This window comes from Schistosoma mansoni, chromosome W, assembly GCF_000237925.1.
Source record: "Schistosoma mansoni strain Puerto Rico chromosome W, complete genome".
NCBI classification, from domain to species: domain Eukaryota; kingdom Metazoa; phylum Platyhelminthes; class Trematoda; order Strigeidida; family Schistosomatidae; genus Schistosoma; species Schistosoma mansoni.
The window spans coordinates 23,627,835-23,645,211 of NC_031502.1; the positions used below are offsets into that span (position 1 = coordinate 23,627,835).

The window sequence follows — 17,377 nt, forward strand, 5'->3', positions numbered from 1 at the left end:
AGATGCTCACTCCTGAAACTGTTTCTGGGAGTAGCTTGCTTATTAGGGACTTAATGTGGCTGAGGTCATGCTCAAATCTAGCTTTCGGTTTCTGTCCGGAAGATTCTCCTAACTTAGGAAAAATGACTGGCCTGTCAGCAAGGCTCTTCTTAACACGCTGTGGAATTTTGATTCCTGAAGTATCTTCCATGCAATCGGATTTGGCGTCCAACGCATGGGGCTCACTCTGTTTTCTTACTTTTCTTTTTCTGGATGTGACTGCGAGCCAATCACTTACCTTATTATGTTTCTTGATCACATCATCTACACCGCTCAGGCTTCGCTCTCCCATACTCTGTTGTGCGTTGTTATGTGAATCCGGAACTGGAACCGTAGATTCACATACCTTAGTGCTGCCTATAACTTGTGTCTTCTCAGCGTGCTTTTTTTTCTTCTTGCAAAAATGCTTACATCGGTATGCTTGTTATCCGTTTCTCTAATGGGGTTCACCTTGATGGTTTCATCCAAATCCAAAGCTGGACTCATGATAACGCTTGCTATTTCATCGATTTCGCTCATCTGCTGCCTGTTTATCTGAGGGCGATTTTCTAGCTACGTTCAGCAGCTCATTCGCCTCAGGAATCAGCAGAGACTTTGTAGAACAGAATGCTTCTCACAACCAACGTGATAGTGGCTTGCAGCACCTTTTATAGACAGCCGGTGTGAGTCCGATACACACATTGTGATACCACTTATTGCAGTTGTCACATTGCATTCCATCATCAACATGGAAATAACATTCAGGTCTGTCACAACGATGTTTTACTTGTACCATAAAGTTGTTTTGTGATATCACAGGAAGAACAACGGCAAAAGTGACATCTAGAAAAAACGTCTTTCAAGACTTAGTAGGTGATAGGCATTGAACACGAAAAACAGATGTTTGTATATTACTGTACCTAACAACAATAAAAAACCAAACTTCAGTAGATGCAAAATACTTTTCACCTTTGTATACAAATAGTAGTAAAAATATACTTAACGAGGAAATGAAATACCAATGACCTTTTTGTATCTGCACTCAAAAAGTGCAGATGATAAATTTCTCTAGATAAAAGTGATACTGTTGGAGATTACTTTAACTGAAATAAATTCAATTAAAGCAAAAACAGTAGTCTTGATGCGTAATTAAACGGCGAATACTATAAAATATACTTGGTGGAAAAATACCACTGTCCTTTTTAGATAGCGCGGGGTTTGTTTTAAAGTATTCTTAAAGTACTTAAGAGTGTTTTTGTAAGTACAGTTCATTTCTTATTTTAGTGATGCGAGTTTGAAAAGCTGTTCAAGTCACAATAGCCTCCTTAAAACTAATAATAATCCGATCACATTTGGGGGTTCTCAAAAATTCCTCGAACTTTGGAGTAAACTACTATATTTATCACGAATTTGATGAAAAACCCATCATTTACCCTAAGTTTCCCAAAATAGGGAGATTGGGGTCCTCTATAAATAGCGCGCATCTGACAAAAAAACACTTTAGAGTTGGGTCATCATTGTTTTACATGCTAGCATGGCATACTTAGTGTGCGTATGCTATAAAAATAATCAACTACAGAAGTCCTATTACCTTATGTACTTAAACAGGTCTAAAAATTGTTCTAGCTGGTCGATCATCGCGATAACATAATATCATTGAAGATTACGATGACATCGCTTTCGTTACTTGAAGGATGGATGTTACCAGACATAGTGTGGCTGGACTCAAATCAAATCTAAAATTGTCTTGATTTAACCGCTTCTTCAAAACCTCATGGACTGTCTGGGTAACGCACCAATCGTTTTACGACAGTTTGACCTTCAAGAGCTCAGTGACTTCCATCAGTGGACGATATCACTGAAGCGTTGCCCGGTTCAACTTTACATTCGGTCATCTGAGGTTGGTGGTTTCGCATGATGTTGCAAGTTGTTAAATAACGTCTACGCTATTGGCATTCACTGTTACCCTATTGTTTGTCTCTGCTCCCAGTTAAAAAATTTTTCTGACTACCATCGACCTATGGGTCGAACGTTGCAACGTTCATCCTTAATTAAGTTTCGCGTGGTCTGACTTTTAGAGCTTTATTCTAGTGTGCACTATTACTTCTATCTGCTCTTTAACTTACTGTAAGCTCAAGTCGACGTTTTGTGCTGTCATTCTGAAATAATTACATAAGAGCCCCCAAATGCTTTTTTGTCTCCCTTTTCATATTAGTAACCGAATTTGGTAAACACAGGTAAGGTAGATACAGGTTATTCTGAATAAGATAGGTTATGTTGAGGCCATCAACGCATCAAGCATTAACCTTCTATGAGAAACCAAGTTTCTAAGTCCAACATCAAGTCCGTAAGTTAGCTTAGTGACTCACTTCATGTCAAACGTACTAATAGTGTGACATATGATACAGTGGCTCGGATTGTTTCAAAATAAACTAGTCACAAGTCTGCTAAGACATTCAAGTTTTGAAAACCCTTTACTTTGGTTACTTCAAAGTAACCTGTTAGTATGTGATGAATATACATGTTCCTAACAGTCCTCACTCATTTGAGGTCAAAAACTTGGTACCCTTCGACAAGTTTTCATTCAGCTGTGTATCCCCTAACAAATCATTTTAGAGTCAGTTATTTTCTTAACCGTCTTTTTACTGGTCGATGGTCTTGTTGTCTTTCTTGTTTGTGTCAGTAATATGATATTCTGATTCATATTCAAGAAATTTGGTGTATCCACTGGCCTCAATCTAAAGGTGGGGGTTGGAAATAAAGATCTACAAAGAAATTACATGGTGTATCATAATCCTGGTTGAATAAAAAACATTTGTTAAGTAGAGTTAAGTTGAAAGACGCCTAAATAAAAGCATTGAGTCTGTAAGCCGATTAACGTGCAGTTAGATCCGGTTAATAGTTCAGTAATATCTCTTAGAAATCAGTGTGCTGCCATATACGAGTTCAGCAACCGCAACGCGTACCAGGAAGACAAGTAGAGGTACATCTGCCTATTGTGATATGGCATCGGAGTGGGGTACTTGAGGTTGTCGACATAGCTGTTTTACTATACTATCAACTTGTAGGCTGTAGGTATTTGTTTAAAATGTCAGCTAGGATTTCTTCTAAAATACAAAATATTTCATCTAAAATATAGTTCGTGGTCAATCCTGTTTGTTGATGGGCCGTCGAAGTTGCCAATCTATCTCTCAAAAAGGTACAATCTCAGGTCTTAGCAGTGACATCACTGATAAGAGCCGATTCGGACTATTATTTAAGACGGTCTATATACGTAATAAGGCATATCCAATAGATTCTTACAGAGAGACCACTGTATCAAGGTGAGCATGGTTCAGACAAGTATAGGGATTGATAAAACAGTTTGCCGAGTGCCTATCCTCAAACTAGGGAGTAAAGACGTCTCGTCACGCAAAAGTTAAGAATATTTCATATGTGATACTCAATTCAAAAAGCCCTAATGTACTACTGATTATCAGTAACTATACATCTGTTGAGACGGTTTAATTTATTACTCTCAGGTAGTTTTTTCCAAGTTTATAAATTGTCTTAGTAGGTTATTTTGACTTGATCACCGTGTTTGACATCTTATACCACTCACTATTAACCAGTTCCGACTTGACAATAACAATAAAATTCAGTCGACGAGAGCGTTATTTCTATTAGTAGGTCTATGATGAAGTTAAACAAAAATGGAGATAGTGGACAGCCTTGTCAGACACCACTTGTGGTTGTAAAATCAGATGACAGTTCGACATAGGCTCTCACTCGACTGGTAGTGTTCGAGTAAAGAACCTTCGCACGGTTTATGTAATTCTGAGATACACCTTTCAATGACAGACACTACCACAGAGCCTCTCGGTCTACAGAGTCAAATGCTGCTTTTATGTCTGTGTTCTAGCACCTGACGGATGGTGAATATGTGGTCTGAAGTCAACCTAGTTTTCTCTTATTTGCAGTTCACGAGTCTCGGTTAGGGGTACGATAGCTATTGAGGCTAGTACTTTAGACAATATATTAGTCAAACTAATCCACCTAAGGTCGTCGCAGGATAATTTTGATCCTTTTTTATACATTAGGATGATCAATGATTGCGACCAGTCAGATAAGATTGTATCCAGTTCCCAGATTTCGGCTAAAATATTAGTCAACTTTATCGCTAAAACTGAACCATTAGGCTTAAAGACCTCTAGAGTCAATCCATATGGACCAGCTGCTTTTCTCGTTTCAGACTAGTTATAGCCTTTCGAACTTCAACTAGAGTTGGGGGACCTACTTCAGTGTTCCATTCAGACTGTTTGGGTATGGTGGGTAACTGTGGAGTAACTGAAGGTCAGCTAAACTGTTCTCTAAAGTGCTTCGCCCATCGTTCTAAACGTCTGAGCTGAGAGCAAATAAGATTGTCGTCTTTTTCCGAGATTGTCTTACACTTGACTTCTTAATTCCGGTTTCTTTTATCAGTCTGAAGAGTTGTTTAGTGTTGCCTACAGCCGCTGTCTTTTCCATCTCTTTCGCTTTCGTTGCCCACCACTGCTCACGATCGTTCCTTAGACTTTTGGTTAACCTAGATCTGATTTACTTCCGCTCTTCATCGTGTTGAGAGCCTGATGGGATGAGTTTACAAAAATCCATCAGTGCAATAGACTTAGTAGAAATCCATTGGTTTTTTGTAATCCTTTGGTTCTAATCACTAATAGATGTTACTGCTGTTTTCACGGCTGTTCGTATATCTTTCCAAGGAACATCTGTGTCAGCCTCGTTTTCAGAACTGCTTAAATGTGAACTCAGTTGCTCCTGGAACTTACGTTTGGCTTTCTTGTCCCTCAGTTCAGTTCTAATGGGTCCTCTTAGTGTAGTTTTTCTGCGTCCAGTGAGGCACAAGCAAATGCGTGCTTGTGTTAAAGCATGATCAAAGTCTAAACGTGTATTCCCGAATGAGCGACAGTCTTCTATCGATTTTATTTATTTATTTAAACACATGAATATTGGTACAAAGGGGCACCAGATATATATGCGCCGCACAAATCTCATTTGATTTGTGTGAGGACTGTGATACTGCCCAAGTGCCCAAATTGAAGCAGATGGTTTTGTTAGGGGGCCACACTCGGAGCCTTTGGCCTAAAGGTCTGATCCACAAGGCAGTGGTGCATCGTGAGGAGATGCAGTCCCATGGTAGCCGGTGACCAACAATTGGTTCATACACCATTTGTTCCCTCAGGATACTGGAGCCCATGTGCACCATTGGTTTGGAATCAGGGTTTTCCAACTCACCTATGCGGACTTTTCGTGTCCACCAACCCGGTTAAAGCGCCAGACATTCTCTTTTCATCTTCTTAATTTCGTAAACATTACCCCCGTCACGAGAAGGCAGTGAGTAGGACTTCCCTGGCAGAGGCTATATACGCGTGGTCATGTGAGAGCATTTCAAGAAGGAGAGCGGACTCTCCCCACTCTCGGCCGTACCAGGGTATTTAGGGGCGTCTTCTATCGAGCCTCTTCAACGATGACTGATGGCAATATGGTCTATTTGAGTCCATCGTTGGCTTGGTGCAGGTGGTCGCCATGTCTTTCCTTATGCTTAAAATTAGTGTTTGCTAAAAGTAAACGATTGTCTAAACATAGTTGCGCCAGACGATCACCATTATCTGTTCGCTGAGTTAGGATACTAAAATACCCACCTAAATGCCTTTCGCTTTGGTCTAAGCTACCTACTTGTAGATTAAAGTTACCTGCTACGAGTAGTATGTCTGAGGGTCTAGCTTTTTGAATAAGTTCAGAGAGCTTTCTACAAAAGTCATCTTTCACTTCGTCCGGGCTGTAGTCAGTTGGAGTGTAGGCAGTACCGACAAAAAGGCGACGACGTGTGTCCCTATCCTTCCGAGTTCTTACGGAGCCGTTTAGCCAAACAGAACATAGGTGAATGTTAACAAGCATCCATTTTAAAAGTGATTGTTCTGCCCTCATACTTAGTGCTATTACCTACACCCGTCAGTTCACGAGGGCTAGCCATCAGGTCATCAGACAAACGGAGGGTGTATCTCTGGGTGACATAGCTCAGGATCGATCACAATGGCATACGTGTATACACTCTCTGTCTTCCCTTAAACTATGAGAATAAAATTGCTTCATATCTTTCTTTCTTCCTGTACTATATCCTTACAAACAATCTTTCTTTCATACATTACTACCATTAAATTAACTACTTCTATGAATTCGGTATTCATCTTGTTGTGCTAATGAAGTATGGCGACTTGGACCGATGCATATATGTGCCTGGTCCTACGTCGTAGTTGACCGACTGGCTAACTAGTATGTAATACACGTTTGCACAAATTGCATAAGAGTGCGACTATCATCGATAAATTAATTCTAAATGTCCTCAGTCACGGTAAATACAAGATATTACTTCAGCATTGGTTTGCATCATCACCTGAACTAGTAATGGCGAGTAGAGTCTTCAAACTCATCGACCGCTCCACTTATCTTGGTAGTATCATCACTACCGATGGTTTGGTGTCTAAAGAAATCTCGGCACGGATTCAAAAGGCTGGATTGGCTTTTACAAGTTTGTGTCGTTTACGGTGTAGGCGAGATACCCATCTTCCAACCAAAGGGCAAGTTTACTGCAGAAGTTCTCTTCGTTATACTTTATGGATGTGAAACATAGTCATTCAGAGTGGAGGACATTCATACGTTACTGGTATTCGATCATAGGTGTCTGCGAAGCATTGCTCGTGTATTTTTGAACCACGGAGTAAGCAATACTTGGATTCGGAATGGAGTACTCGGTAAAGATGGGAAGTCGATTAATAAGATAGTAAGTCTTCATCAACTGAGGTGGTTGGGACATGTGTTACGTGTGCCCAACCACCGCCTACATCTACAGGTTATGTCCTCGGGTGCAGGAGTAGGCTGGAAGAAAGCTAGAGGTGGCCAAACTAAAACATGGCATCAGTCTATGAAGTCATTGACAATGGGACTTAGCCATCTTAATAAGTACGGAGTACCTTGTTGGGGTCTGTGTGACTATCATAACCAATGGTCGGAGACTTTGAATAACATGGCTCAAAATCGTTTGCAACGACGCAGATGCATTCATTCTTTATTCTTCCTCAAATCCTGAGATTCTAAATTGCTTATAAATCTCCTTGTGTTCTTATTTCACTAATTTATATTTTCTTTTCGAGTCGTATCTTCGATGGCTTATCTTTCCTATTACCACTGTTACTGTTACTACATCTACCATTCTAGGATTTGGCCGGACAACATCCCTCTTTTAATGGGGTATGGCAACGTGAACTGATGTACATACGTACAGCTTCTACGTTGTGACTGACTGACTCACCCACGGCAATCCAATAAACTACGTCCTGAAATTTTTATTTCTGAGTTTTGTAAATTAATGTGTTCTGTTCACTTTGCTTCAGTTAGTTTTCTTGTCTAACGCTTGATATAACTTTACCATTAATTTTTTAGGACACAAAAGCAGTACTACAATTATAGTCAGAAGTTTAAATTATGGCGAAACATCATCCAGACCTTATTTTCTGCAGGAAACAACCAGGTGTTGGTAAGGCTGTTGAATTCCTTTACTATCCTTAACAAAGCTATTGGTCGTCTGTGTGAAAAGTGTGATGGGAAGTGCGTTATTTGTGATTCTTATGTTCGCCCGTGTACTCTTGTTCGCATATGTGACGAGTGTAATTACGGATCATATCAAGGACGTTGTGTTATATGTGGTGGCCCAGGTGTTTCAGACGCTTATTACTGTCGACAGTGCACGTGTTTGGAAAAGGACGTAAGTGTTTCTCGATTCTCTTTAATTAGCAATTTTTATTTAGAGAGATGGGTGTCCTAAAATTGTCAATTTAGGAAGTGCAAAAACTGATCTGTTTTATGAACGTAAGAAATATGGATTTAAAAAACGCTGATCTGTTCCAAAAAATACATCTTTTGTAAATGTTTTTCACTACACATACTATCAGTAAAGCTTTTTCTAATGCTCTCTTTCCATGTGTTACTTTATAGTGATATGATTATCATTATTAACTTAATTGTATTCATAGTATGCACATTTTTGATATATGTACAACTTAACTTTTCGAAGTAGAAAGGATACTGTGGGGGTTCTCATTGATAGTTGGCAACCTCTCAAATTTTTTAAAGAATGTGACCTCTAGAACATTATTTAACTGGAATTTAAGTAGAAATAACACGTCAGTAACTTAATCCAAAGTTGGTTGTTACAAGTGTTAGGAAGTTCCAAGGAACTTTACTGGTTTCAGATTATTTTCCATTTCTCAACCAATTAAGTGATGACTCTCAGACCCTAAATACAGTTTCTAACGTTAAATGAACCCAGTCGTAATGGGTGAAATTCAGGCAGTTTGATAGTTCATTATCACTGTGGATCTTCGTTGCTTATGAAAATTAAATCGTTTCACGCCAGGTAGTAAAAGAGCCCAGGTGACGTAGTTCCTAAATTATTATAATCCATTCTCTAACTTTAGTCACCAAGAGCATTTTTAAAACTGGTGACTTACTATAATAGATGGCGTCGAAAATAATGATTGGGAATCTCAGACGAGGGATTTCACAAAACGTTCCAGAGACTTATTTGTTATATCCGTTAGTAGAGACGCAAATAGTCCAACTAGGCAATTATTTTGTCTCCCAGCTTATCCGTTGTAATAACACGGTAAGTCTGGTGTTAATGCGACGTTATATGGGGTAAGTATTCCACCAAATTCACATTAAGACCTGGCAGGAATGTGTATCAGTCCCAGCTGGCTCGATGCACATTGCCGCAGTGGAGGAAGAAATCCATTGAACAGGGAGCTTAGGAGGTAAAATAATATCAAGTCCAATATGTTATGGGCTCAATTTTTCTGTGTTATGGTGAATACATTTCTGATTAAGAGAATGATTCAAACCCTGATCAACCAGTGATGTACAGTGATACTATAACAACTTGCGACATCGAATTCTTGACAGAAGTCTTACAATGAACTGATATAAAAAGACAACAGAACAATCAATAAAGCAGGGTTTTCTGGTTAAATGATATGTTTTCGCACAAAATATGAAACGTAATTAGTAGTCGTTTGGAACAGGAGGGGTTGGAATACATGAGTTTTGTGTCACAAGCCAATGATTTACTTAATCATAGCAAAAGATACCTTGATCAGTAAAGTTTTAGAGCCCCAATAATCGTCGTACCAGTTTAATTGGTACCACTTGCCTAACCATAGCATGACTGACTCGGTCATTACACTATCTGGGACCAGTGGTTCAAAGGTGCTTTTGAACAAATTCTGCGAATACACCATTCTTTCTTATGAACGTCGGTTTATAGTCGTAGAGCAGTGCAAATCGGACTTCTGCCTAGCACTCATGCTCTTTGATAAGCACACATTATCTGCGCTACAGGTGGAGCAAGCTTGTAGAAGTCAACTCTGTTATCTCTTGAGAAAACTGCATTGACAAGTAATTTGACGGATTCAAGTTACCAGTGTGACAATACCTTACAATATTTATGAACTGGTTATCTAAACTAATTTAATCACCTGAGAAATTCTCCAGATTAAGTTTGGGAACACATCACCTGAATGATATTCAGTGAAAGTAGATTCGACCATCCAAAGTATCGGTTAAGATTTGTGAGTCATATCTAAAATGAGTCTTGAGAAATCATACCGGATTAGGCATGCGTCAGTATTAAGTAGTGAATAGTAAGAGGTGGCAGTTCGAGACATCGGACGGTAAATTTGTACAAGTATTAAGCAAGCATATTTTCCGGATCTATCTTGGGACTTATCAATCTATAGGAGATGCTTGACTGCTATCACATTCCTTTGATGGAGTTAAAATATCCGGACTCAATAGTTGTGGAATTGTACTGATCGCGGCCATACTGGTCTTAGTATTCTGAGTAGACCGACACATAGTTTCAACATAGATGCGGTGGTTCATCTTAACGTTCCTTATTACACTTGTTAATTAGGGATACGGGACTAAAAGACTACTTCCTCTTACCATAGTCTGAAGACCTAGTACGCTTAATTCACAATGTCAACACCGTTATCTCTAAAGTTTACATTCATTTGGAGAATTGTCCTTCGGGTATATATCCACAGTCTAAGCAGATAAGTTGTCAATTTCACTAAACTGCAGCTATGTCAGATTGGTATCTTGTGGATCTAATTATCATAAAGGAAAACAACCTATTGTTTATTTGACCAATACAATTAGGAATCATGAGTTATTAAGTGGCTGTATCTACTAAGCACGATAATACTAGTGTTCTGAAGGCAAGTCTGATCACAATTTCGTTTTGATCAAGTGACTGAAAGTCATAACATATTGGTGGGTTTTACAGTTTCACCTTAGCATAAAATAGGAGGTTGCATTGGCACTTGTTAGGCAGTTGCAGATATAGCTCAATATCACTGTCGTTCCGTACTCCTTAAATACAAGACTAATGACTACGACTTTTCCCCAATTGTATTGGTCATATCCGTTAAGGCCTGAAAATATTCACTTGCCGTTAGAAGTACATTAAGAATTGGTTTCCAAGGTTACACTCTTCCAATCAAATTAGTGCGGTCCACTATGGCATGTTTCGCGACACCTGACATGAAAAGATGGCGTGTGAAGGAGTGATTGTGGATTATCCTTAAATTACAGGAATATTTAATCTATTCCCATTCCCCGAATTCACACACCACTAAGTTTAACAAACACAGGTACGGGGAATTGCAAAACTATTTGCTTTTTTGACCTCAGGTGGGAGCTTTTACTCGGTGATCCGATTTTGAAAACTGACAGCTTACAAAAACCAAACATCTAAAAACAGCCTGATTGAGAGTTCAAGATCTGGTTAATGCTAACAAACTTTAAACTAATGGGATTTTACAAGTGATCACATAGTACGTTTGACCAGATAAACGCTCCTCAATCGTCTTACGAACTGTACGAACAGAGCTTCAATTGACTCATGATTTCAACTTTGAGGAAAACATTGCTTGACTACCAGGCCTTACATGTAGAGAACCCTATTACTCAGTTCCAGACCTGTTTTGCCACAACAGTATTTCTCCAGCGACAAAAGGTTTTGCTTAACTCGTACTCTAGAGTAATCTTCACTAGGTCGAAGCAGGTTCACTAACATTTGCATCGCATAAAATATCTCTAGTATAAGCAGAACATCTACAAGCAAAGTATGGTGAGTAAATTTAACGGTTGTAATATTTTCGTAGTGACACATCCTAAGCGTACTTCAGATTCATCAAGAAAGTAAAACGCTCATAATTTTTATTTGGTTGAAATATTTAAAAAGTAGTTCACAATCGTGACTACACTGGAAGCAATTTAGAAAAGCACAAGGCTTTAAACATTTGGTTAAAGAAATAATAACTCGGAAAGTTATATCTACAGTTTGGATTTGCATAATGATTAGTTATTATTTATTGATTTTTCAAGGCAAGACATGATAGATATACATGCACGTTTACTAAATCACTGAAAATTTGTTTATTAAATTGACACAATTTGAGTCATGCTACTGCGTTTCAGAAAGTGCAACTTTATTAACTCTTGTTCCATCACGAGGATCAATAACTTCCAATGGTTTCTTCGGGAATCTTAGGTTGAACACTGGTTTTTTCTCGCTATTCCAATGAGGCTCCATCGCAGTTATACCTAAGTGCATCACGTATGTTTGACTAGGGTCGTCTGGAAATGTTAAAGGTATTTTGTAAAATAATGATATACATTTTACGCATTCTTTACTCACTGATCAGAATTTATTAAATTTGAAGATAAATATCGTATAAGTTTTCAGTTATTGCTATCCAGAACTTAACAATACCAGAAAACTCGGAACCTTAAATCTTTTAACATTTTGTTGGGCTGACGGTATGTTTTCATAAGCTTATTATGATAGTATCTTTGGTGTTAATCAAAAAATTGTGTGGAAAGCTAGGAATGGTATTTTTACTTAGCGGTCGAAGTCGATATCACAATTACAACCAGTTTAGCAACAATTTATCCTAGTGCTCGTCTTTATCTTCTCTATCTATTATTCATATATTTTCCAAAACTCAGCTCTTATCACCTACTACTTAAAAACTCGTCAATCGTCGCTAATACGTTTCCAATCTTTCACAATCTACCCAGTTTACCATAAAGCCAGATCACAAGTTTTACATAAGCTGAAACGATCAAATAGAAAGGGGAAGCTGACTAATAAACACTAAGGTTTTCAATGCACATTATAAAACTGTGTTGCATACAACTTCACTGACAAAAAATATAGAGAAGTTCTATAGCGTAGCTTTGAAAAAGCCTATACAATTTTTTCCAGTACATTTGTAACGTCTGAGTTGGTATATGTGAAATATTTAAATCCACCCTTCAAAAAATAACAAAACTTGGTATTGCAAGAATAAAGTTGTGGTACACATTAGCATCACAAATTGTGCTTGTGGTTCTTAGCAGTATTGGGTCTGTAATTGCTATGAATTTGTAACTGTGTATCTATTTAGTGTGACACGCTTCACCACGTATTGATCAAATCCTTATTGAAGTGAACTCTTCACGTGGTAGCTTCCCTCCCCAAGAATCATAGTTTGATTAACAAAATGGGTGAAGACCAAAAATAAGTTCTCAGACCGCCATCTGAACTTTGGTAAGATAATCCGCACAGATATATTCAGTAGTATGCCTCTAGTGGCCAACTGTCTTGTGTTTCAGTCTACGTTTATTGACTTATACAATGCAGTACCTAGTAAGAGATTACAAAATACTGGTGAAATGTCATGTAATAGATTTATAGGAAGTTTCTGTCAGCTCTAAGTTACGTTTATTGTAAAGTGGAATTGAAATTAATAATTACCAGGATAAATTCCAAAATAAATAAATGGAGGGAACTCACTTGTTACTCCACATGGCACAGGGTCAAAACAAAGAGTAGTTGCTACTGGCACTGGTAAATTGACATTTTGAATCATATTTCCACATAAACCATGCATCTGAGCTTGCTGAGCACTAGGTAGTACACAGTTTGACATCACAGTGCTTTGAGGTTGATAGCGTGGATCATGCTGAAATATATCGGAGCAATATATAGTTTGTAAATGCGGATTGATAGACGAATATTCAGCAGGAATACGTGTGCTATATTCTATGGAGGGTTGGAAATGTGTTACAGAAACTGGATGCACGCCGAGACTGACCCGTTGAGAGTCCGCTTTTTGTTGATTAAACGTGCTGATACCGGTTATTTTAGTGCAAACCTGATCTTGAGTTGCAGTTACGTCTCTACAGTCCGCTGCAGATTCATGTAGTTGAGTAACCTCATGTACATTCTCTGGGATGCTTAACTTTGTAACCGCTACATCTTTAACGTCGATAGAACCACACGACTCTTTAGTGCGTACAGGAGATGGGAGCCGCAGTGTTTTTTTATCGGTAGATGAATCAATGTTAGATACATTTTGTCGGACAGCAGAATACCGTTTTGGAACTCTTTCTCCACGTCTTACTTGTTCACGGATGTGACTTGAGTGCTTTATTACCCGAGGTTTGTAAACTCTGCTACTTTTTGTGTTTACTGGAGCCACGTTAATAACCTGTTTCTTATGAACATATTGATGGTTTGAGACTGGGTGGTTTGACGAGTCTCCTCTATTTCTTCTGGGAAGATTGAAGCTGGATGTGTAGTACGAATGGTTTGAACCCTGTTGATGTTTATGATGTGAGTCATATGTGCTAGTTGGATAGACAGGCTTCGTATCAAGAGTTTGAGTAGGGTGACTACGACGCACATTGGGACCAGATACATAATCTTCTTTTATGAGCCTTGAAGAAACCTGAGTTTGAAACTCGTCCGTAACTGAATCTTTCCGTGTGGAAAAATTGCGTTCATGGCAGTCACTCTTTGAAAAGCGACCATAACCACTGTACCTAATGCTGGAGTATGTGATGCTTTTTCCTTGGGTTCCAGTAGAACTTTTTTGGCTTTCGTTACCGCATAACACACTGCTTCGCACTTTAGTACCGGTTACTTGACTCGGTTGATGTGAAGAATGGTATGTCTTATTAGTCTCGACGGGAATGGAGGTTGTCATAGGGACGTTACTTCGATTATTAGATTCAGACCTGTTGTCAGATGGGCATATGTTTTCTTTACGAATATCGTACCCATACCTCCATATGATTTCCTCTGTAGATCTTGGGGCTTGATCATAATAATTAAACTTGTCATGCTGCCATCGTCGACTACTTTCTTGCTTTTTAACCACCACAACGTCTTTTTCTAGTGTACGATGATCATGCATATAGTACCTCCCACCTCGAGGTATGTACGCTGGATTGGTTTTGTCCTGATCAGCATCAACGTCGAGATCTATATCTACAGCATCAGTACCTTCCTGTGGTAATGAATCATTTTCCTTTTCATTAACGTTAAGTCCGGCTACACCGTCTAGCACACTATTCACAGCAGAATCGTAGCTATTACTGATATCGTGGTCTTCCTCGTTTTCACTCCAATAACTATTGAAATCACTACATGAGTGTGCCGAACTCAAACCCTTTTCTGAGACATCATCTGAATTATCAGTAACTTTACGGAGATCATGACGTTTGCGAGCACCAGGAAGATTTTCTTCGTCTGAATGTCCGTTTTCATAGTTTTCATTACTTAGACTATCGGATGACGAAGCGTGGCTTAGAAAATTATCGTCCAAAACCAACCCCGACGGACTTTTATGTCGATGCACTGTATGCATCTTATTCCCTGAGTGCATCTGATGGTCTAGTATATTATTAAGAGATTTGGAAGTGTAGAGGTCATGGTGACTTCCAGAGGTCCTGACTTTCCCCTGAAGTTCCGACAGATTTTTCGAACACAAGTGATCAACAAATTGTTTATCATCAGGTACTAAAAGTTCAGCTGAGTGACCTTGAAGAATGGTATGGTTAGATTGACCGAGGCCCCTGTTGGGAAATGTTTCCTCACAAGACCGGGATCTATTTATTGAACCATCTAGGTTGTTAAAGTTCCATATATACGGATTAAAACTAAAAAGACTTACTAACGAATGCCATTTCACACAAGGAATATTTTCAGGTACTACGTTCTGCATACAGAGGCGGGAAGTAACGTACAATTTGAAAATGCCCACACCACACCTCAAAAATTAAAAGGTTCAAATGGTTCTGGGCGGAATAGAGAAAGCTTTCGCTTAGCGGGCTTCTGTATCTTGTAGCAGTGAATCACCGATGTCGCTGTGAGGAATTCTAAGCATATGAACGATAAAAGAGGAAAAGGAAGGAAAATCGGTAACTCATAGTAAGATATCAAATGGTTCAAATTGTTCAAATGGTTGAGGACGGAATAGAAGAAGCTTTTGCTGAACGGGCTTCCGTGTCTAGTAGCAGTGGATCACCAATACCTCCAGGCAAGAACCTAGGTATATTAACGACAATAGGGAAAAAAAGAAATTGGTAAATCAAAATAATATGTTATCCTTAGTCCCCAAGAATAAGTCAAGTTACCTCTTAAAAGACTCCTGGGAAGTCGCTTGGGCTAGCTCAGTCGGCAGCGAATTCCAGCATTTGACAACTCTTACGGAGAAGAAGTTGTGTCCGCAGTCTGTTCTGCTATGTTGGGTCTCCAGTTTCTGGGTGTTACCTCTTAGGTTAGTGTTGTGACTAAGCTTAAGAAGATTTTTAAGGGGATGACCAAAAGTGTTAAAGATGCTGTAAGTCATAAGAAGGTCACCTCTAATACGCCTGTACTCTAACGGGTAAATGTTAAGTGATTCGAGGCGTTCTTTGTAAGGTTTAAATTGGCGTCCCCGAACTGATTTCGTGGCTCGACGTTAGATACGTTCTAGAGTGTCCTTATCCTTTTTGAGGGAGGGAGGAAATACTATGTTTCCGTACTCTAAATGGGGACGAATAAAACTGTTGAAGATTATGTGGAAGGTTTTATCGTCAAACTGGCCAAAAATGCGCTTCAATGTTACCAGTGCAAGGTTTGCTTGAAAGGCATTTTTGTCACAGTTCGCATACGACTTCAGGTCGTAGGGTGCCAACACTCTTAAATCTTTTTCGACTTGGGAAGATTGAAGTCCCTCAGAATCAGGATTTGAGAGAATCCAAGACGCGTAGACCGGGTTAATCCTTCCAGCAGACGATTGTCATACTCGATGTCGGCAGTGGGCTTCCTGTAGATGACCCCAACTAGACACCTCGAGGTGGTAGACAATCTTACTGAGCACCATACTGACTCATCAAGATTGAGAAACTCTTGGTTGTGAAGTTGGTGCGCCTCCAGGCATGACCGTATGTATAATGCTACCCCACCCCCATTCCAATTCTCCTGTCGTTGCGAAATATAGACATTCCAGGAATTGCTAGCTCCTGGTCCGTAAACTGAGACGTTATCCAAGTTCCGGATATTCCTATCAGATGAGCATTGTTAGCGTTGCTAAGTTCACGTAGCTCATCCATTTTGTTTGGCAAACTCGCGGCATTCGTGTATAAGCAGTTTATGCTTTCAATTTGGAACGCGTGAGCTTCTCTCTGTGTGTCTAAATGAGCCGTGAGTGAGTGGACAGGTAGCCTACGTATACAATGTTTACCGAGCTTGTAGTCCCTGTTCTTTACTATCCTTGGTACCTAAGAATGTCAAGTCTTCTCACAACGGACTCCTAGACTCGCGTAAACTTATGAAAGATATAATGTGCACTAATTACGAGCAACAGAAAAGTCAAGGACTCAAAGAGGAAAAAAGAGCACTTCAGTAAATATTTTACGAAACGATGGCTTTGTTATTTTCTCCATGGTTGTTAGAAAACTCTAATAATTAGTATTTAAGTTATTATAATTGATTTTTCGAAATACGAGGATGAAGGGTTCAAAAAGTACACACAATGTCATGCACTGTCACTCAGACCTTCAGGTTTGAATCTGCATACTGCCTTGAGAGCATCAGCTCATAAGTATGATCTCCCAAATTTTATGATGTTACACATACCATTTATATTACATGAGAAGCAACAGTGGACCTAACACAATTCCCTGGATAACCCCACCAGTTATTGGTCTCGGTGATGAGGGAGAAAGTCATTGTACTTTACCGCTCTTGCTTCTCATGTAATTTAAGCGATATATGCAACATCACAAAATTTGGGAGGTTATACTTATGAGCTGATGCTCTCAAAGCAGTATACAGATTTAAGCCTAAAGCTCTGAGTGAAAGTGCATCCCGGATTCAAAGTGATTTCAATAACCAAATGACAAAACTGTGATGTTTATATGAATCGATGATTCCTTTATATTGATGACT

General features: G+C 39.1%; 2 protein-coding genes across 2 annotated transcripts in view; one reads left to right on the forward strand and one right to left on the reverse strand.

The window, feature by feature from the left end:
* The window catches only part of Smp_011720 (hypothetical protein), an 8,719-nt gene extending 690 nt beyond the window's left edge, over window positions 1-8,029 (forward strand). Inside the window, exons 2-4 of the mRNA XM_018789034.1 lie at window positions 7,495-7,588; window positions 7,626-7,816; window positions 7,860-8,029. Of these exons, the coding sequence (XP_018654517.1) occupies window positions 7,537-7,588; window positions 7,626-7,816; window positions 7,860-7,949 (333 nt within the window). The 5' untranslated portion in view covers window positions 7,495-7,536 and the 3' untranslated portion in view covers window positions 7,950-8,029. The remainder of the gene's footprint in view (window positions 1-7,494; window positions 7,589-7,625; window positions 7,817-7,859) is intronic.
* A 3,549-nt stretch (window positions 8,030-11,578) lies between these two features.
* On the reverse strand, window positions 11,579-14,810 carry Smp_128420 (hypothetical protein; the record flags this gene model as incomplete). Its single annotated transcript, XM_018789035.1, has 2 exons — window positions 11,579-11,751; window positions 12,953-14,810. The coding sequence occupies 2 exons, from the start codon at window positions 14,808-14,810 to the stop codon at window positions 11,579-11,581; spliced, it is 2,031 nt and encodes a 676-aa protein (XP_018654518.1).
* Between the last annotated feature and the right edge of the window lie 2,567 nt (window positions 14,811-17,377).